Below are 21,306 nucleotides of genomic sequence, written 5' to 3' on the forward strand. Positions count from 1 at the left end.
GAGAAGCAGATCATGTCGAACCTGTCAAACAAAGGAAAAGCTTACCAGATCCGGAGTCGACTCTCAATGAAGTGTGAATTGCCTATTGAGCGTCTTTCCGCACATAGGCTGTAAGCTGAGCGGTGAAGAAACATTATCAGGATTGCAAACTTCGTTGGTAAATTCTGTTGCGCTTCGTTTTTTTTGTTACGCAACGTCGAGAAGCTCATTTGAGTAACATGTTTGAGGTTATTGGCTCACAACAGAAACAAAGACTCGTTTCGAGTCTAGATGCGCATCCGGCAGTGACATCTGCGTCAATGCTGCACATACGCATCTTGAGCAGAGATGCTCTCTTGCCCAAAATCTGTCACATCCAATCTAATCGCCAGAGCACATTCCCCGTCCTCAGGAGACTCTGACATAGCTGAGCCAATGCGTGCTACTGCGATTGCATCGAGTGTGCTGTCCTCTGTAGGTGGGATGAGCGCGTTCTGCTCAGCGGGTGTACTCATTTTGGGGGAAGATTGTGTGGATTGAGCAGATGGAGCCTCGATTGGGGACGTCAATGGAACTTGGTGTAATATCAGATAGAAGACACTGTAATGAGAAGGAGATTCAATCGACGAATGGACACTGTGGCTAGTTCGAGGGAATCAACGAACAAAGAGTGGTTTCCAGATGCGGTATTCTAGAATATCGCATATGATCATAGAGTTACTCGGCCGCCAGTATCTGCGCTACAGTTCGTGGCCGTTCTCATCGTCACAAAGAAGGCTCCGGACAAAGAACGCTTCAACAGAGTTGCTACATAACTTTTGAAGATGATGATGCTGCCCTGTACTGCGTTATTATCCTCAGGATTATCCAATTGGCGTTGTACCGAAGACGGCGGACAGAGGAAGAGAAACAATTGGTAAGACCAACCGCTCTCTTTGCCCAACACTGTAACCTCCGTCACTCAAGACAAGCATTGAGCAGCATTCTTCAAGCCAGCAACGCGGATGAATAATGGGAAAAATATAATTCGCATTGACCACAGTTACGAGTAAGTAAAAGCATCCAAAACTTCCGATGGCATCTGGACCTTTCCATCTAGCGACGAGCCAGGCCAGCCCTTCTCATTGTTTCAAAATCTCTGAAGACTTCATCCACCACATCTTCATCTTGGTTAGACATCAGATCTAGGAGGCGTGGGAAATGCTTGATCAATTTGCATGCCATGCTGAGTATGGCAGTCCGACTGTTAATACTGTTAGTGTATGTGCCTCTATTGATCATAAGTATGTACTTACTACTCCACGGGACGAGTAATCGGATTCACCGTTGGTGCTGCGACACGTTCGACCTGCAGATATTGGAGCTTGCTCCTCAAGGCTCTAGCGGGCAGCCTCCCGAGGTCTATAGCAGCACAGGGTGCTGGCAGTATGAGAGTCTCTAGCGCTGGGTAATGCGTGGCGACTCGCTCGACCAAAAGATGAGGGCTGTATTGCAAGAAGGAGGGATTGTTTGCAGAGCGAGAATCACCTTCCCAAGCCACTTCCAAAGATATCAACGTCCGATGCGATCCGAATAGTGTGTCTATATCATTGGCAGTGATCATGTGGCCATTGAACCCGGAGCCTCCCTCACCATGTATACTCAGCATCGAGAGACTCAAATTCTGTAAGCCTCTGAGGTAGCGTGTCGTCAGCAGTATATGGGCTCTGGCGATGAGCTCTAGAGACCTCAGTCGTGGTAGGTATGCTAGCCAGTCTACGATACCATCATGGTGATCGACATATAAGCCCAGGTCGGTGATAGTCGGCATATGGGGAAAGAGCTCTCTGGCTGCTGCACCATCCATGCCTGTATGCAGGGTCGTGAGGTGGTTGAATATCGTTTGCCCTGGGCCCAGAGTGGCAATGGTAGGCTGTATCAAGTCTAGTGTCAGGCGCCTGCCAGAAGCTATGTAGTAGAAGCTCTCGAGTCTGGATTGACATGCTAGGTACTGGAAGATTCGGCTGTTGAGTACTTCGCAAACAGATCCTGTCAGATTGAAGGTCTCCAGTCGTGGGCATGCTGTGAGCGCGGTCAGAAACTCAGCACTACTTGCGCAAGGATTTAATTCGATCCACAGCGTGCGCAGATCTGGACAATGGACGAGGTATCGTATGTAGTTACTGGTGATCCGGTCGGAGTCACTCACATGATCCTCGACGATGACATGCTTGAGCTGTGGCTCTATGAATTGATTGAGATGGGGAGGCGACAAAGGGCCGTTCTCACAGAGACGGACGGAAAAGCTTTGCAGACTTGGGAACTGCAGGTGATGGAAGTATGGGCTGGTGCCGTAGACATTCCAGTCGATCTTCTGGATGAGATTGGCAAGTTGTTGTTGCTCCGGGTGTGGATATTGGAACAGTTCATGCAGCTTTCGCGTATCACAATCTTGCCATATACGCATATTAGCATACAATCTTGTCGCAGCACAAACCCTCGTCAGGCGCCGGAAATCGCGTGGTGACTCGACATGATTGACGATTCTCGCTATCATCTCCTGCGGTAGGTTTGAAATTGGTGGAGTGTTGTCCATCTTGGCTGGCTGGCGTCCAGTACACTCGTTCCTTGAGTCGTGTTGAATGTTTGGTCAGTGGGACTAACATGCCCGCGCTAGGGATATAAAGGTACCCTTTGCTCAAAGACATGAGTAGACCATTCCTCATTTCCGCATTTGGCAAGTGGTATTGTCGATCGTCTTTGTCGAGATACCTTTGTTCAACGACCTAGCAAGATACCGACGTACTGAATCAATAGTCATCAGACAAAGGGCTCTGGGACACCCACTGCCGCATCCAGAGATCAGGTCCCGTGGCGAGCGGTGATCAACAAGTTCGTTCACCGTAGCCGACGATCTTGAGCCTTACAACAAAGACCGACTTCGAAAACATGGGTCCTGGGGGCATCGCAACTCTTCCCTAAAGTAATGATCAAGATGCTGTCCACCAAAGATAAGGACAGTAAACTGAGAGCTTTCATGGTGGCAAGGACATCGAACGAGAACACATTCAAGGACACAAAGCGGCGAGACGTATGATTCTTCGAAGTACTCACGACCAAGCCATGGAACGATATGCAAGACCAATGTATTACCACTCTCCTGCTGCCACTTCAAAACCGAGGTGCCGATCATCAATGCTCAATGCAGGCCTGCAGAGCTCCGATCGCACAACAGAAATAGAACCAAACCAAGGCCTGTAATCAGAACTAACGACAACAGAAAAACGAGAAAAACCAGAACCAGCATAACCAAAACCAACAGAATGAGAGAACCAGAAACAAGGAAAGTGTTTCGTCCACCAGGCCAGAAGGCAAAAGGCTATTCTCCACGACTGTTCCTCTTGGCAAAGGCGACAGCATTAAACACCTCCTCCAATTGAGGAAGCACTCCAACAAGGACAGGGAAAGGTGTCGATGATGGTGGTTGGATGTAGAAGGCGAGAAAGCTCAGATGCTACTGCTTGTTAGGCGACAGAATGGCGAACAAGCAAGAGCGAGCTGAGAAGAGAACCTCCATCGAACAGTGGCAAAATAAAACTGCGACGCCACGGTCCAGAAAGTCCCACGAAGCTGCAAGCCTGGTGAAATGTCACAAGCTGACCATCGCTGAGTCGGAAAGGAAAAGGTTCAGAGATGATCGATGTCGAGGAACGGCCAAATGTGAAGCTGTTCATACATGAGAGCAGCCATCGACAGACCCAAGCAATTGTATGTAGAAGTGCATGACGCCATCAGACGACAAGAGCCTAAGCATCCTGTCCTCGAACAGAACCGATAGATGCATGCATCTCCCTTACCCAAGCCCGCTCAACCTTAGAAGCAAGTAGGTGGTTCTCATCAAGTTCTTCAGAAGCATGGAACATCATCAGGCATGGAGCATGAGTACGCACAGCTCTCGCAATGTTGTTTGCCAGGGTGTTCCTACAGAGCACGTCAGTCTCAATTGATGAGGTGGGTGAAGCAGAGAGCGGCAGGGCACTTACTCAGCGCCTTCGTCCATCCAGGGGTCCTTAGTAGTGACATCACCGATCTCCAAGTGCTGCCAGGAAGGAAAAACCACCTCTGTCTCGTTGCACAAACCGACAAGCTCAAAAGCGCCGCTCAGTCTGAGAGAGCTAAGATTGGCGCAGCGACGACCCAAAGCAACAAGGAACTCGTCGTCGAAGGTGTCGTTGGCAGCAAGACGGAAGTGCTGCAGAAGGGTTAACCCAGAGAGGATGTCGACCAGGAATAGAGCGCAAACATTTTCGGTATTGAGACCCGAGGCACCCTCTTCTCCAGCGCTGCAGAGCCCGAGGTGGGTGAGGTTGGACAAGTGTACCAGTTGCTTGTAGTCAACACCGGTGAGGGTGAAGTTCTGGAAGGACAACTCCAGGTGCTCGAGGAGAGGCAATTTGAGGAAAGTGGGAAAGATAGACTTGTTGCCATGGATAGTGAGACGCAGTGAGCGGAGCTGCTGGGTGCGAGGAAGGAGTGAAACGGCAGCTTCAGCTCCGATCGAGAGCTCCAGTGACGTGAGAGCTTCGAAGGGGGTCTTGATGTCACTAATGAGTGAGACAAGAGGCAGGTCGATGAGCTTGTTGATCTTGAGACTGGTGAGCTTGGGAAGATTTGCGATAGCCTTTAGAGTGCTGCTGTTGACCAGATTCTCAGTGTACTTGTCAAGAACCAGCACCTGGAGCTTGCAACAAGTACTCATGGCGCGGGCAAACACTCTAAGAGAGTCTCTGACACATACGCGGATGCTGAGGGTGTGCAAGTTTGAACACTGGGTAAGTGCCTGGAAGAAGTTGTCGACCAGTGGCTTGGTGGCATCGCTCTCGTGCTCAGGGGTACCGATATCCAGGTGCGTGAGAGCAGGGCCAATTAGGGTCTTGATATGGATGTGAGTCTTCTCGAACACGTTTTCATAATAGTGTACATTGTGCACAATCCTGAGTTTCTGCAGACAGGGAAAGGCCAGAGTGCAAGTTGCGAGCTGCTCACCAGGGGCCTCAAAGTTCATAGTCAAAGACTGGACGTGATTGGCAAGTGCTTGGGGATTGTGTGCGACTTTCTGATACAGCACAGCGAGTTTGTTGTTCTGAGGAGTGATGACCTCCCAGAAGAGGCGCACTGCTTGGTCAGGGGCAGGGCACTGGGCGAGGACCACAGCTTTAAGGTCCTTTTCAGCGAGAAATTTCAGAATCTGCGACCACACTTCGCCGGGTATCATGCGGGAGACACGAAGAGCGCCATGCGTGATGGGAAGCGTGACAGCGTTGGAGGCCATCGTTTGGTGATGATGAGTGTGGAAGGGGATTTGGTGATGGATAGGGAGTTGTTTTCGGTATTGACAATAAGCGAGGACAGCGTTCAGGAGAAGATGGTGACGGTGCAATAGCAAAGACGGCTGGAGTCAGAGATGTAGAAGGTGCTTGTTGTGATGTAGAGAATACGCAGCAAGTCGACGAGCGCGCGTTGTTCGCCAGCGACGAAATCACCACCCCTGACTTGTGCCAAGGCTGAACAACATCAGACATGACTCTTGCCTACACAATCCTACAGTCCGGCGCCCCTGAGTACTGTATCGTGAGTTTTGTTGCTGTAGTCAACGAACATGTCCGCCTCCTGCACCCTTCGACCAGTTATCACATCTCTAACTAGCTTATCAGACACCATATGCTCTTAAACGACCACAGAACGACGACCACCACAAAGCAATTGCAGTACCTTACCCTTCAAGCAAGGCCAACTTGATTGATGACCTAGCTCTTCCCAGCCGCAGCCCTCTTTCTTACACTCTCCACCGTCAACGCACCTTTATGCCTCTTCTCCGTGATGATATACTCCCTATACAAGAACCCCACACCAATCGCACCACCAGGTCCAAGCACGATCGTCGACGCAGCCCTGCCAGCAAGTAGAGTAATCCAGCTATACGTCATCATCCCAGCAGCTTTGGCGTCCCAAGCAAAGTAGAGTAGCCAGAGGTAGGAAGACGAGACGGCGAGGAGGTAGTTCCATTGCATGATCTCGGTGAGGGAAGTAGGGACGTGAGTCCAGGGTTGTGGCAAGAAGATTTGAGACAATGTGACAGGGGCGCTGAAAACGGTGCGCAGCCAGACAACGATGGAGATGATGGTAGGGATGCCAATAGTGTACCTGATGGTCGAGACATCTCCTTTGGGAGCATGAATTTTATCGGAGTCGGTTGTGTCCTTCAGAATCTTGCTGATGGCGAACTGAGCAAGCGAGTGTGTGATGGGGAACCACTGCCAAAGTTGGAGCCATGTCTGACGTTGACTTGTCTCAGGCAGAAGATAACTTTGAAGCAGGGGAAGATAGTAGACCATGAGAAGAGACGGAAGTATAGCACGAGTATAATGCATCTGAGTAAGTCGCATGTCCGTGGACTTGAATGAATCGATGGGCGTCATAACGTGAAGAAAGTAGTACACGGGTGCAACCATGCCGAGGCACTTTCTCTGGGCAAAGAAAGCAAACATAGCAGGTCTGTTTTTCATTAGTCACCCTGTATGTAGAGAATGCAAGAAGCACTTACAGCTGAACGGGCATCATAGCATTACAACGCCGAACCGCCTCGACAGACCAAATTGCGAGGACAAGTCCAGAGTACGCGAGGAGATTGGCAAAGAGGAGGCCGGCAGCGGGGTCAGAATTGATTGAAGCAGCCGTGAACATATCTTGTAGAATTGCAGTCCTGGAAGCGGTCAGAAGAGAGCAGAACGATTATTCGTGTTACGTACTTGTTGTTTTGTCCGCCACGGCCCGCAGTAGTATTGATCAATGATGATGGTTTGAGAGAATTGTGCCAAGGCTGCCCAGTCCCACCCCCTGCTTCAAGGAGAAGATTGAGATTGGCGAACTTCCAGGCAAAGGCAACAAGAACGAGGAATGGCGATGCTAATAGAGCTCGGAAGAAAAGGTTCTCCTTGTGGCCTTGACCTTGCTCAGGGTTGAACGGCATATGGCCTACTAGGGAGATCTCAGGCGGCGGCAAGTACTCGATCAACGTTGCTCCGACGGACATATCGCTTGAGAGACCTTCGAAGAAGTCACCCAGAATGCTCAGGCCATAACGAACAAAGAGAGCGTGGGCCCATGTAGCCAGCGCGTGGACGCCGGTGAGGAAAGTTGAAGCTTCGATGGCGGCCGTAGCTCTAATCCCGCGGCCCTTTTGGTAACTCTGAAGGGAATGAATGATTTGCTGCTCAGTCGGGCGTTGTCCATCAGATATGTCCGATAACTTCTTGATCGAGTTGGCAAGTGCAGCAGCACTTTCGATTGCTGCATTGCCACCGAAGCCTGCCATACTATCAGAAAATTGCTCAGATGACTTCGGAAAGGATGAAGCAAGACATACCGGCGTTTGGAGTCATCTTGTGCGCAGAGTCACCAAGGCATGCTATGCGACCCCAAGTCCAGATCTTCATATGTTAGTAGATAAACTGACAACAAGAGGAGCGATGATGATACCTTATAAGTGGCAGTTTCGATAGCGACTAGCGTGCTTGTTACCATGTTCTTGTGGATGTCTCCAAAACAGATGTCCTCTCTAACCTTCATGTCGCCATTTCGCTTGGCAAATTCGTCCCTATCAGCTTCAGTAAATCTGGGGACATGGGGAGGCTTGTAAACCTTGTCCATCTTCTCAAAGACAAAGTAATATGATCGATCATTCTTGCCGGCGAGAATAAGGCTGCTTCGCTTGTTGTGGTAGCCAACATCGATCTCACCAACCGGTAAACCACAAGAAGAAGAGGCAATGCCGTAGAGACACTGGTATTGGCTCTCGAGAGCTGTCAAGCGAGTCAGCATTGCTCGAGGAGAGACTCCCTTTTGTCTTACATGTTTTGTCATTCTTGACAAGCTCTGGATCAACTTCATCTGCGAGACGCCACATTTCGCTTCTCGCCTTGGAGTTGACACCGTCTGCGCCAGCAAGTATATCTCCTGTGTAAGAGGTTCCATCTTCGCAGATGACTGTGACTCCGCTTGTATGCTGGCGAACTGTCGTGAGGTTTTTGCCCTCCAGAATCCTACTCTTGTCTTTGAGGTTTCCATACAAGACTCGGAGGACGTTCTGGCGGTCGCTGAAAGTGAAAGGGTATCCGCTCCTTCGCGAAACATCAGCAGCCGCGGTTCTGGAGCAAGGGATCTCACATACCGAGCTTTCATGAGTTGGGAGACACGCGAAGCTTGTGCCAGTGGGCGGCCATGCTGGTCGCGATCGTGCGCCCAGATGACCGGTTCCTACTTTGGTCAGGACATACTAACACAAGCAGATCCTAAGAGGTATTACTGTGCATTTGTGGAGAGCTTCGGTACAACCAAGCTGATCCAGGACCTGCAGACGGTGAGCTCATGACGACTGAGGCTTGAAGATGGTTGACTGACTCTGCAACCATTTGCTAAGAGAAGAATAGATGCCCCGACTTGAGGTGCTATCTCGTTGCGTCGCTCAAGGAGGACATAGTCAATGTTGGCTTGCTGGAGAGAAAATTACATAGTGTTCAGTGGTAACCCTGAAATGCACACCTCAAGAGCATTTGCAAGCGTAAGACCAGCAATACCGCCACCAGCGATGATGACTTTGAGCGGAGCTGTCATGTCTCAGCAGATGTAAGCCAAATAGTGCGACACGAATGAGAGGTTGTTGTGGTGGGAAAGACGAAAAGAGAGCAGGAAAGGCAAGGAAAACGCAGGAGAATATCAGAGCAGATGACATGGAGCTGGATTACATCCTTCGACGTCGCTTACCGCAGCAACAATACCAATTGCGAGTGATAGGATCCGGCTGGAGCTCTTACAGGGGAATATGTTGCTGCCTGTCAAGTGCTCATGCACCACCCATGCCTCGTGCCAATCAACCCCACTCGTCGAGGCGTCAATTTGACGACTCCTTCAACCTTAACAGCCTCCACCTCAAACATTTCTCCCGACTTACAGAAATAAACAAAAGACGATAATAAAGCGGCTAAAGACCTAGAACAACTTGTACGCGCTGCGATTGAATTAAGAAGCGGTCGATCGCCCACCGGGCTGTGTATTGAGCGAGACAGACAATCAGCGCCCAGAGGATTTGGCAACAGATGATTGACCAAGAGATCACACGGGAAACGACGCGGCCAGGGACTAAGGATTGTCGTGAAACGAGAGATGCATGAGGACAAGATAATCCTGATGGACTTGACGCTTGACCGGTCGTGGCGGACACAGGCGGATGCCAGATTGATGACGAGTTCACAAGATATTTGGAAGCAGCTAACAAAGGAACAGTAGTTGGTGAGCAGATGAATTCAAAGCGATGCGGCCGCATGCGTACGCGTAAGAGGTAAGTTCTGGATGGGTTTGCCTGAACAAAGAACCCTCGACAGTTGAGGCTTCAGGGTGTCAGCCGAAACAGGCAGGGGCAGCGCCAAGAGATGATTGGGTCGGGAAACTCCGCGTGTTTGAGCGACGCGTACCCTCGGTCAGCGAGCAGCAGCAACAGGGAAGGAGCGACTGCCAGGAAACCCAAGAGCGACTTCTGTAAACTAAAGAGGAAGGAAGAGCTGGATGCAGCAAGAGTCGTGGCTTGGGACATTGAGGAAGGAGCTGCTGCACGCGTCGAACAACGAGTCCGAGAGCGTCCACACCCACCAACGACCGCCAATCGACACTTCCCTACCACCTTCGACACCCCCGGGCACCCACGCGGTTTCCCTACCCACCTCCGCCGGGCCTTCCATACCAAACACGACCATGGCCGACCTCTCCGCCCTCGCCGACCCCACGGCGGAGGGATTGCCCATCGACGCCAACGACCACGAAGAAGACGTCACTGACGCCAACGGTGATGATGGTGACAATGACAATGACGGCGATAATGATAATGATGTTGCACCTTCCTCATACAAAGTCGTCTGTGAAGCTGCACCCCCTGAGCGACGCTTCCCTTCATTCGAAGCGGCCATAGAATTTGGTAATCAGTGGTCGCGAGAGAATGGCTTCGACCTTGTCCGAATCAACAAGGGCAAGCAAGGTCGCAACCCTCAAGGCGTCACTTACAAGTTCTTGTGGGAGTGCAAGCGTCATGGAAAGCCTGCAAACACTCGCAAGCTGACCCCTGACCGTCGACAGCGCGCTGCCAGAGGGTCCGTAAGAATTGGCTGTCGCATGCGCATCGTCCTCGTCGCTGTCGAACCCCAAGTGCCTCAAGGTGAATGGCAAATCAGACATTGCGGTCGCAACGGCCATAACCATGGCCCAGACAATGCAGAGTCTTTCCCTGCTGTCCGTCGCCGCACACGCACTCACGAGATGGACGTCTTCATGGCCACTCAATTGCGTCAAGGCCTGTCAAGGTCAGAAACGCTGCAGCTCGTTCGCCAGCATTGGCCTGATGCGCTCGTCACTCGTCAAGACATTGGCAACTTTGCGAAAACTTTTGCTCAAAAGATTGGCTCTTCCAGACTGACCCCTGAAGCGACCCCTGACAATTCCCCCATGCCGCCGGTGCCTTCTGCTTCTGCAAACGTTGGTCCCAGTGCACCGCTCAATCCTCAACATGCTCAGCTTCAACATCCTCAAGCTCAGCAATCTCTGTCTCATGCCCACCAACACCCCATGCAACCACTCGGCATGCCCGTCCAGCAGTCAAATCATGACGCCACTCGAGCTGCATACCAAGCTGGCTATCAGGCTGCTGTTGAGCAACATCGCATCAACAACGATCTCAATCATCGTGTTCAGGCTCTTGAGAGCTCAGTCCAAGTTCAGGACCGCATCGCATCACTTGAACAGACTGTCAACAATCTGACGCAACTCATCATGAGTGCTTACATGCCTCATATTCAGCATCCGCAGTCTTGATGATTGCATTGCGACGCATTTGTGCTTGGGAAGGTCTGGAGTTGCTTATGCTTTTGCTTGTTGTCGTACGTGATACCCATCCGTTTCTGCTTTTCTCTATGTCTTCCCATGGCGTTTTCTTCTTTGCTCTCTTGCGATTCAATTTGCATTATCAACATTCTATCAAGTCTTCTGTACACATATTGTTCCTCTCATCCCTGTCTTCAAATCACACGCCCATTGGCTCAGGCTCCACGGCTTGGCATACCTCGGCGCTTAAGGTACCACTCGACCTCACCTTGTCTTTCTCTTTTCCTGTATTCATGATCTTCTTGATCTAATTCTCGCCAAAGGATCATGTCAGCTGCTCAGCAAGTCTTGTCTCTTCCCGAAGTCTTATCATTGATACTGGAATACCTTGAGTTTGAACGAGAAGCACTTTATTCAGCACATCTGGTGAATACTACTTGGGCTCGATATACCCACGAGGTCCTCTGGCGCAATGCTCCTCTTTCTGCCTTGTCTGCTATTGAGCCTGCTCGTCAGCAGCAATTTGCAAACATGATCCGAGTTTCCTTCTCTTGGACACCATGTTATCCCGGTGACCTGGACAAGCTGTCTTTCCCGTTACTCGAACGATGTCTGTTCGAGGCAGCAGACCTGTTCAACTTGCCAGATATGCACCTGATTCTGCCGCCATTTTTCAAATCATCGCCTCAGTATCTTGACATGTGGCTCAAATGCGTGGACGCCCCAGGAAACTTGCACTATTACCGACGACAAGGCCTTTGGGAAGACAAGCTCGATCGTAGTCCAACTCGACGAAGACACATGACAGCGGAGGGCTGGTCATTTATCCTTCAGGGCCCGAAATTGCGCTCACTCATCTGTGGCAGAAGACCTGGTGAAAAAAAAAGCTGGTCAGATCCTTGCCCGGTTGGCGTCTCAAGAGATCTACGAAGAGTTTTTCTTCTACGCCATCACCATAGACTTGGAAGCTGTTGACTTTGTGCTCAACGTGATCACCAAACGACCCATCTTTCCAAATCTCAAGCATTTTGGAGCGTTCGTGCGCCGCGATGCCATAAGGATCTTGTTCCCCTACCTACCTAGAACACTGTTGAGTCTTCTGCTCTGTGTCGGAAGCCTGGCTGGACCTTACTTCGAGTTGGCCACTCAATTCACATGTCTGGAATCGTTGACGATTATTGGCTGCGAGGACATCCTCGGCGTGTTCTCGGTTCAGTGTCTGGGTAGACTGCATTCGCTTCGCAGCCTTGCGATTGAGCTACTGCCTCTCAACGAGACACGCCAGTATGGCCGACCAGCGGACCAAGCGACGCAAGCAGCTCCATTCCCAGATATCGAGTTTGAGGTCATGACCTCTGGGCTTCCTTTGTTGCACACTCTCGTGCTCAACATACCCTGCAGACTTTCATTACCCGCTCTGTCATCACTCGCGATAAACTGTCCTCTCCTCAAGATCTTCAAAACGTCCACCGAGCTCGACATAGATCGCTGGGGAGCTCGGGAAGATCTAGACTTTCCAGCTCTGAATGAGCTGGTCTTGACTCATGGCGAATACGGAGACTTGTGGGGTGGCACTCGACATGAGACACAGTGGTCGAGTCCTAGTTGGCGAGGCAGACCAAGGATGCATTTGGTCAACGAGGAAGATGTTGATCCCGTTCGTCCTGGTATTATTCTTCGACACTGTCCAAACCTTTTTCTGCTGCATTTGGATTGTAAGGATTATGGTATGTTTGAGCTCGGGCAGATTAGGGCTAGAGAAGGTAGACATCGCTGGTGGGATAATGTGTTGGGGAGTGCTTTCTGAGGCAAGCATGAGCGGTAAGTAGTTGATCTTGAACGTTTGTTCTATCGTTCCGCTCAAGCATGCCCTCTGAGTATGTTCAGAGGGTGCGCTGGTCGCTCATCCACGTATCACTTTCAAATGCGCTTCATAATCTGGTGTCCGTCATTTCGGCAATGTCAAGCCGCTACGTTGTTGCTTGATACTACTCACTCTTCTCCACCGCCGTTCCAACCACAAATTATGGACTTATGTGACACTCTCTCTCCATAGAACATGAATTGGTGGCAGGAGTGTGTCATTTCTTTCCTTCGTATCTTTTCCTTTGGCGTTTCTGGAAGGAGGTGTAGCAAGACGTTCGAGCTCTGCAGACATCGCAGTGAGCCATGACAACAACCGACATTATAAAGGTCCAGTTGAGCACTTTTTGGAGCCACCACAAGTATTTCTCTATTTGAACCACGAAATCGAAACCATGCGGAGATGGTTCCGCCGTTCTGCAGGGACTTGCTGGCGAAGCTTGACCCCAGTCTTGGGAATCTCTCAGGTCGATTTCGTACTTCAATCATGATTTACAGGCACAGCAAGCAGAATCATTTTATCGTCAGCGCTAGGCATCCTCTAGCTCGATGTTTTGTGCATCTATCATTTTCTATATTCAATGTTGTCCAATTCGCGCAACTGGCGACGTGTTCGTGAGGACGCATCGAGTCAAGGCGTCTACAATGCCATGATGAGATGGACGACTCGAAAGATCAGAATGGAATGTATGTGTGTCCTGATACCGCAATTGCTCATCACATTCAGCAGTGTGGTCTCGAAGGCTTAAGCTGTTCAGACAATGATAATGACGAGTCTATAGGTTGACAAAAGCACTGCACGGACGCTCGGCCATGATCGGTCATGATTCGGACGAAGAAATCGCTAACTCAACTCGGTAAGGCCAACCTAAAAGGAAATTCGACATGAGGCTCCGCAAGCAGGAGTGCGAAATCGTTCATAAGCAAACCAGTTCGCACAGCAGAACGAAAAGATTTCGAGGTTCCAGACCCGCTGCACAGCTGCAATGCGCCGCCCCATCCTTGCTTCCCTGCCAGAGTGGTGCAGCCACTGGTTGGGCTACCGCTCCGACCCTGTCAAGCCTCCGCCCAGATATCTTGTCTATCTTTGGTCTTTTATTGGCGCTTTTTGTGGTCTGTCGGTCTTGACGGCGTTGTTCAGCTATAGCCAGTATTTTCTCAGTCGTGGGGTACCCGTCATTGTCGCTTCCTATGTCAGTATCGTGCATACTCTCTACAAATAGTCATCCTGTGTCTCACACAATCTCAGGGAGCATCAGCAGTCCTCGTCTTTGGAGCAATAGAAAGTCCCTTGGCGCAACCACGCGCCCTCATCTTCGGCCACTTCATCAGCGCCCTAATCGGCACCTGCGTCACTAAACTTTTCGAGTTCCTGCCTGCCTCACGCTTCCACGAGTTGCGCTGGCTGGCTGCCTCTCTTTCCTCCGCTATTGCCGTAGTAGCCATGGAAGTCACCGAAACCACGCATCCTCCTGCTGGCGCGACTGCTTTGCTGCCTGCCACTAATGAAGAGATCAGAGATTTGAGTTGGTACTTTTTACCGATTGTGTTGCTCTCGTCAGTCGTTCTTATGGTTGTGGGATTGATTAACAATAATATCCAACGCCGATACCCGATTTTCTGGTATGCGCCGGTGAAGCCAAAGTCTGCGCTTCCAGCGAACAAGTAAAGTCAGGGGATAGCACTGCGGGAGAGGATCCGATGCTCGCCTGCTGAAGTTCTTCACTTCATCGAGTAGCAGGAGGCAACTCACATTCGGAAGCCTAGCTGAAATTTATTACCGACAAGCTCCGTACACGCCCTGGAACGAAGATGCTACAGCTAGCGAAACATTTATCGACACGACATGCGATGGCTTCTGGCTCTTTCGACCCACACAGAGCTCTTACTTCGTAGAGAGTGAGGAGCCTTGGAGGGGCTTCTGAAAATCTTCATAGGTAGGCAAGCTTTACGCCGATACCATTGTCAAAGAGTCCATCGCTTTGGGGACGCCACCGATGTCCATGTTGGTCTAAACCCTTCGGTCACAATCAAGGCGTGAAGAAATCTGGAGTCGGACTGCGAAGATGTCAGGCTTAGGTTATGAGCGGACCGTGGTCTAGGCGTTTGACCCGTGTGTTGCTGGACCTATAAGGAGACACCGCTTTTTCGTGGGGTGCAATGGGCTACTAGCATCTGCATCGGGCCGCGGAGTGCGATACCTAAATCTCACGTTGATTAGCTGTATATCCCGCGGGGTCGATGAAGCTGTGTCATGAAGGATCTAGTCGGCAAAGCTTGACGCGACGCCGCCTGGAAATCGAGCAACTCAACGGCTGCCCACTTCTTATCTATATATCGAGCCTTCAGACCTTCTGCTCCTCAACCATCTCTGTAAGAACTCGTTACCATTGTACTGCCTCCTGTGACCACGATGTTGACCCTTACGGCAATTTCTCCCCTGCTCTTCTCGCTAGCGTCTGCCGCAGTGATCAGCCAACCTCAACAATTGCTTGTCTCTGAGACCACGAACCTGACGAATGTGCTCAATGTCAAGAAGTTCGCCATCGACGACATGAGCGACGCCAAATTCCGTCTCCACCATGTAGCTGCCAAAGCATTGCTCGGAGAGAATTCCTACATCGCGCTTCGCGAAGCAGAAATCGATCAACGTCAACAAGACATCTGGCAATTCCTCTGGAACTCTGAGTTGAGATGCCCTGAGTGGGGAATGGATACTGAAGATCGTCCTGCGCTTGAACTACGCCCAAAGCTTTGGTTCTCGGACAATCGTGTCTTCGATGTTGATCCCGCACATGTGCCTCAAGAAGTTATCACCGCTTTGGAAGAGCTTTCAGAGAAAGAATGGAAAAATCGTCAGGAGATGAGACGCCAACGCCAGTGCAATCTCACCGAGACTGTTGACAAGGACTCTATGGCCTTGTCACCTAATACCACGGGTGAATCTGAGTATGACTGGCATATTGTTATTCCAGAGGAGTACTTACAGTACCTGATTCCCGAGAGTGCCATTGAAGAAGAAGACAGACTTTGGGATAAGATGTGGCAGGAAGAACAAGATTTGCACAGAGAGATGATTTTGGCGGGTAAGCGTTCTGTTAGAGATATGAAGATGCCTGATCTTGAGAAGTGCACGAAGAGAGAACGGAAGGTCAGAAAATTTTCCATAGATTTGTAGTCAGCTTTGAGGTGAACCGATGGTCACTTCCCATGGCGGCCTCCCATGGCGATCTGGCAATGGAGCGGAAAAGAGGAGAGGTTTGTTGATGATTCTTGTATCTGCGCATTTGTGGTTTTTCTTGATTGTAGCTGTGTATATCGATCTTTAGAGTATAGTATGTTTTGCTCTCAAGATTCAATCGGCAGATGAAGGCGTGATTAGGATTAGTTGTAAGCGGTCAAGCATGAACGACAAGCAGAGTCACCTAGCATTGCTTGTGAGGGGAGTTTCCGTGATCGTATGAGGTCTCCATGTGCCCATCTGATACAAGGATACTTTTGCAAGCTTGCGAAGGGTTGCCTCCCACCTCGACTTGGAAGATGAACATGTCTTGCATGGCTTACTTCGTCAGGGGTCAGGCGTTGGTGTTGTTGTGTCCACAGCAACGAACACCCAAATGACGGACTTTTGCCAATCGACTTGACGGGTTCTACATCACTGTCTCGCATTCCATTCCGCCAAATCGCAAACCACAACCTTCAAAAATTGCGGCGGTCTAGTCGCACACTGGCGCATCACCTTCGCCGTCTTGACAGCATGGCGGCCTCCTCAGATATTGTCGCCACGTGCTCTTCCACAGCGCTCCTCACTGTCATCGCCCCTGATGGTCGTGTCATCACGCTTCCCCCTGAGATAGTCGACATGATCCTCGAGCACCTCAGGAAGAGCAAAGGAACCCTATCACTCATTATGTGCACCAGCAATGGCATGTTCGATCACACATTCAAGCTCTTCTGGGAAAGCGCGACTCTCTCGATGCTCAACAAACTTGCCACCACTCCCGAACCTCGTCGACAGCGCTACGCCGACGTCATTCGCGAGATCAAGTTCACTATCGGCCCCAATCAGATCCTTCCTCCCCTGCATGGCATCATGTTCTCACAGCTCAAGCGACTGGCCATCATCCACGACAGCATGCAACCTGTCTACAAACCTGTGAGACCACCAGGATGTCACGTCAACTTGGCTCATTTCATGGTGTCGACTTTGACTGAAGTTCGTCTCACTCAAGCGGCTAATGCCCTTGGTGACTGCTCGATGGCCAACTTCACCGCCGGCAATTTCTTACCCCATATGGCGCGCAACTGTCCACACCTAGAAACTCTCGTCATCGACGCCAAAGTCTACGCTGCAACTCCCAGTGACTTGATTAATGTGCTTCGCTCCTGCAAAAAGCTCGAGAATCTTGGACTCGGTGCGTCGAATGGTGGCCTCGGCCTGTACCGCAACACTTTCGCTCAAGTCATTGCTCACCCTCGACTCCGTGCACTTCATCAGTGGTTTGGTCCGGGTCTGAACAAGATCAAGGACGCCCTGCAACAAGCTAGCAAACCCGCTCTTGCTAATCTGACTGACCTTGATATGATGATCGATGCTAGTGCAGTCACTTGGTTGCTACCTCACCTCTCTCAGCTGAAGAGACTTCGCCTCGAACTGGACTACGGCGGCGTCAGTGTCTTCCCTTACTTGTCTTGCATGACCACTCTCGTTCACCTCGATATCAGATACGTGGATGGGTTTATTCTCACTGGTGCCGATCTGGAAGAGCTTTTTCCTCTGAAGAAGCTCGAGGTGTTCCTCTACTTTGGCCATGAACAAGACAACCCACCTGCTCACACCAACATCGCCGGTCCTATCCGACCCTCGACCAAACCCTGCGAGCTGCACGAATTGCGTGTCTTTTCCATAGGTATGGACGACTGCTGGCATGTGCGGCAGCAACTCTTGACTATTGCTCAGAGCGCCCGCATGCTCAAATACCTGCATGTCGATGGTACCTTTGACTTCAGACTGATGGAGTCCTCCGAGTATACCCTTTACCCTGAGCTACAGGTACTGGTCGCTCCTATCGTATACGAACCTGAAACGACGGAAACTACCACGTGAGTCGCTCTATACTTGCCTTCGCTTCGCTTGACGAATCACCAATACTGACCGAACCGTCGCAATAGATCCGAACGAGCCGGCTTTCTGGCCAGTCTACTCTCCAAACACGCGCCCAAGCTGGAAGGGCTGTATTTCACCAGTTCTGGACTCGGACAAGACATCAAACGTGCTTGGGAGGTTTCGCACGAGAACCGCCAACCCGATATTGAGTCTTTCGCTGTCTACCCGCAGGTGCCATTGGGACCGAAAGTCTTGGAGTAGATTCGACATAAGAAGTAATGAGCAGGGTTTCACAGGTTCGATGTAAGAAGAGAAACTAAGAGAAGGAACTCGATATGGTGAAGCGTTAGGGATTGGAAGCTAAAACAGTCTGAAGCAGGCCACAACCGCGGGCAAACAGTATGGGGAAAAGGATCGTTGCTGCGTAGTGATACATGCAAAACTTCTCGAAATCATCTTTCCAGATCTCTGTGCACGACCTTGCCAATGGCTTTTTATTGCCCTATTTGAACTTCGCTGCATAGCCATTCGATCATAGACACCACGCTTTGATTGAGTCGAACGATGAGCTTCGCCGATTTCAACAATGAGTGCACTGGTCGATGATGAGACATACAGATATGTTCAACAATGCTCCTGTGCGAGAATTCCGTCACTCCCTCAGTTGTCCCTTCCAGTGCTGTGGTGTCCGCAGTGTTCTTGCTGTAATGATTGATGTCAAGAAACGTAGACAGGGTGAGACCCTCACCCATCAGTCTTGGCAAGACGATGAACCTGCTCTCTTGCAACTCGAGACCAGTGCTTCCAACCTCGTTTGAGCAAAGATGTAGCCCCAGAGGTAGAACGTTAGTCTTCGAAAGCATCGCCAACGACGTCGCGTGTCGTCAGCTCTCCCCGATCTTTTCTGTATCAGGGCTCGGCAGATGTCGCACAAAGTCTATTTGCGCGCCGCAAACCTTATCTCCATACTTTTGCTCGATCACATCGAGTAACACGCCCGGCGCACCTATAACGAAAGACACAGAGATACACCAACAAGCCAAGTTGCTTGGATATTCTTAGCCAAGTGACGTTGAGATAGAGATCCATTGGTGCGCCGGTCCCCATCATTACTCACCCGCTTGCGTAAGAGACAAATCCCATGCAGATGTCTATGACTTCTCACCACACTGCTCCATCTAGGTATAGACTTCGAGATACCTTTTCTCCAGGTTTTAGAAGCGATATCACTGCAGGTACTGCATTCTATCTGGTCTTCTAGAGTGCCCTGACTGGATAAATCAACCAGAATATCCTTATCTAAGGTTTTGATGATCGGCATTCAGCCACATCCCCATCCTTTTGCGCGCATGGACCCTGTTTAGGGTACGTACCCTTATCTTTAACCACAGTTCGCGCCAACAACGATGTCCATATAGTCCATGACAGCTCGCCGCTTCTCTCCACCTCTGACACACACCGATCATGACATCTGTGCTACGGAAACTTGTCAGTAACCCTTTGATGCTGCCATTGTGGTATATGTTCACTGACTATGGAACAGGAGGTCGAGCAAGACAATGGTCTGTCGAACAAAGAGTTGTTCCTCACCAACCATGACTTGAAGATTGTCGAGCCTGAACGACGTCAGTGGAGGGCCTTCAACTTTGTTGGCTTCTGGATTGCGGACTCGTTCAACATCAACACTTGGATGATTGCTGCTTCCTCGCTCGATAATGGCTTGTCGTGGTGGCAGGCCTGGATTTGTGTCTGGTAGGCAGAGCTACCATATCATAGAAAGTTTGTTGTCTAACATGTCGTTCAGGGTTGGCTACAGTATCTCGGCATTCTTCATTTGCTTGACTGGTCGCGTTGGTGCCGTCTACCATATCTCGTTCCCAGTCATGAACAGGGCTTCTTTCGGTATCTTTGGTTCTTTGTGGCCTGTATTGAACCGTGCATTGATGGCATGGTGAGCCTCAAAGTTGTTCTAGAACGAGGCGACCTCTCTGACAAGCTTCTAGTATCTGGTATGGCGTACAAGGCTGGATTGGTGGCGAGTGTGTCTACCTCATGATCCTCGCCATCTGGCCCTCTTTCGGCACACGACCCTCGTTGACCAAGGGGATTGCGCTTGGTGGCACTGTCAATTACCTCATTGCCTTCGTACTCTTCTGGGCCGGCTCTCTACCCTTCATTTGGTTCCCCGTCCACAAGATTCGCCATTTGTTCACTGTCAAAGCCGTCGTCGCACCCACTGCTGGTATTGCTTTCCTCATCTGGGCACTGGTCAGAGCGCATGGCGCAGGCAAGATCATCCACGAACCTGCCAAAGCTCATGGTTCCGAGCTTGCTTGGGCTGTCATCACTGGCATCATGTCTTCCGTCTCCAATTTTGCGACACTTATTGTTAACGATCCTGACTTTTCTCGTTTCGCCAGCAAGCCCAGCGATGCTTTGCTTCCTCAATTCATCACTATTCCTGTTGGTTTCGGCCTTACCTCTCTCATCGGTATTCTTGTCGGCTCAGCTTCAGCGGTCATCTACCCTGAGCTTGGTGCAGTCTGGAACCCTCTGGAGCTTCTCAAAGCTTTCATCACTGAAGATGGCCATGGTAGCGCAGGCGCAAGAGCAGGCGTCTTCCTCATTGCCGCCGCTTTCGTCGTTGCACAACTCGGTACCAACATCGCCGCAAACTCCATCTCTGCCGGTACAGACTTGACTGCTCTACTCCCTCGTTACGTCAACATCCGCCGTGGTGGCTATATCTGTGCTGTCATCGGTATTGCTATTTGTCCTTGGCAATTCGTCGCTGGCTCGAGCACGTTCACGACCTATCTTTCTGCTTACTCTGTTTTCCTCTCTGCCATTGCTGGACCTATGGTTATCGACTACTACTGCGTTCGCAAGGGATACCTCCAAGCCCGCGACTTGTACAGCGCCGACGTTAATGGCCCTTACTACGGCAAATTCGGCATCCAATGGCGAGGCTACGTTGCCTATATCTGCGGTATCCTGATCAACGTCGTAGGTTTTGCTGGCGCCTGTGGTGCGTCAGTACCTATTGGTGCAACTTACATCTACCGTCTGAACTTCTTTACTGGCTTTATCGTTAGTGGTGGAGTGTACTATTTGCTTTGTTTGGTGGCGCCGGTCAAAGCACCAAATCCTATGGGAAGTTGGCTCGAGGCTCCGGAGCCGGATGAGGAGGATCTCAGTAATGTGGTCAGTCATGGTCAAGATGCTGGGGACTACTCGACTGCTTTGGATGTAGAACAGGAAGGAGGCTTCTTCAGAAAGAAGATGGATGCTATCTCAAAAGCTCTGTAGAGCAAAAGAAATTTGAAGTTTTCATATATCTACCAACATTACTTGAAGAGAAGCAGGTTCCAAAAATATATCTCATCCACGACCTCGCAGAGACGAATCGCTTTCAACCTGCCAGAATCCCATGATAACCTTTATAAGTGATC

At 50.5% G+C, this 21,306-nt stretch overlaps 7 protein-coding genes across 7 annotated transcripts; 5 read left to right on the forward strand and 2 right to left on the reverse strand.

The window, feature by feature from the left end:
* Positions 1 to 1,074: 1,074 nt before the first annotated feature.
* Positions 1,075 to 5,290, reverse strand: M437DRAFT_88441 (uncharacterized protein; the record flags this gene model as incomplete). The annotated part of the gene is made up of 5 exons (XM_041028834.1): positions 1,075 to 1,222; positions 1,275 to 1,891; positions 2,168 to 2,332; positions 3,816 to 3,939; positions 4,002 to 5,290. 5 exons carry the CDS (start codon positions 5,288 to 5,290, stop codon positions 1,075 to 1,077), a joined length of 2,343 nt encoding a protein of 780 aa, XP_040875695.1.
* Positions 5,291 to 5,765: 475 nt separating this feature from the next.
* M437DRAFT_58888 (FAD/NAD(P)-binding domain-containing protein) lies at positions 5,766 to 8,631 on the reverse strand (the record flags this gene model as incomplete). The annotated part of the gene is made up of 10 exons (XM_041023472.1): positions 5,766 to 6,513; positions 6,563 to 6,721; positions 6,768 to 7,326; positions 7,385 to 7,448; positions 7,498 to 7,820; positions 7,870 to 8,138; positions 8,189 to 8,274; positions 8,324 to 8,368; positions 8,419 to 8,511; positions 8,560 to 8,631. 10 exons carry the CDS (start codon positions 8,629 to 8,631, stop codon positions 5,766 to 5,768), a joined length of 2,418 nt encoding a protein of 805 aa, XP_040875696.1.
* A 1,134-nt stretch (positions 8,632 to 9,765) lies between these two features.
* On the forward strand, positions 9,766 to 10,875 carry M437DRAFT_58981 (uncharacterized protein; the record flags this gene model as incomplete). The annotated part of the gene is made up of 1 exon (XM_041023498.1): positions 9,766 to 10,875. One exon carries the CDS (start codon positions 9,766 to 9,768, stop codon positions 10,873 to 10,875), a length of 1,110 nt encoding a protein of 369 aa, XP_040875697.1.
* Positions 10,876 to 11,211: 336 nt separating this feature from the next.
* Positions 11,212 to 12,691, forward strand: M437DRAFT_69821 (uncharacterized protein; the record flags this gene model as incomplete). Its single annotated transcript, XM_041025354.1, has 2 exons — positions 11,212 to 11,662; positions 11,751 to 12,691. The coding sequence occupies 2 exons, from the start codon at positions 11,212 to 11,214 to the stop codon at positions 12,689 to 12,691; spliced, it is 1,392 nt and encodes a 463-aa protein (XP_040875698.1).
* A 1,042-nt stretch (positions 12,692 to 13,733) lies between these two features.
* M437DRAFT_58894 (HPP-domain-containing protein) lies at positions 13,734 to 14,416 on the forward strand (the record flags this gene model as incomplete). The annotated part of the gene is made up of 2 exons (XM_041023475.1): positions 13,734 to 13,940; positions 13,997 to 14,416. 2 exons carry the CDS (start codon positions 13,734 to 13,736, stop codon positions 14,414 to 14,416), a joined length of 627 nt encoding a protein of 208 aa, XP_040875699.1.
* Positions 14,417 to 15,160: 744 nt separating this feature from the next.
* Positions 15,161 to 18,115, forward strand: M437DRAFT_69823 (uncharacterized protein; the record flags this gene model as incomplete). Its single annotated transcript, XM_041025355.1, has 5 exons — positions 15,161 to 15,833; positions 15,878 to 16,005; positions 16,077 to 16,137; positions 16,320 to 17,850; positions 17,920 to 18,115. The coding sequence occupies 5 exons, from the start codon at positions 15,161 to 15,163 to the stop codon at positions 18,113 to 18,115; spliced, it is 2,589 nt and encodes an 862-aa protein (XP_040875700.1).
* A 1,203-nt stretch (positions 18,116 to 19,318) lies between these two features.
* M437DRAFT_69824 (NCS1 nucleoside transporter family) lies at positions 19,319 to 21,163 on the forward strand (the record flags this gene model as incomplete). Its single annotated transcript, XM_041025356.1, has 4 exons — positions 19,319 to 19,342; positions 19,398 to 19,606; positions 19,659 to 19,805; positions 19,858 to 21,163. 4 exons carry the CDS (start codon positions 19,319 to 19,321, stop codon positions 21,161 to 21,163), a joined length of 1,686 nt encoding a protein of 561 aa, XP_040875701.1.
* Between the last annotated feature and the right edge of the window lie 143 nt (positions 21,164 to 21,306).

The sequence above is a fragment of the Aureobasidium melanogenum genome, assembly GCF_000721775.1.
Source record: "Aureobasidium melanogenum CBS 110374 unplaced genomic scaffold scaffold_30, whole genome shotgun sequence".
Classification (NCBI taxonomy): Eukaryota; Fungi; Ascomycota; class Dothideomycetes; order Dothideales; family Saccotheciaceae; genus Aureobasidium; species Aureobasidium melanogenum.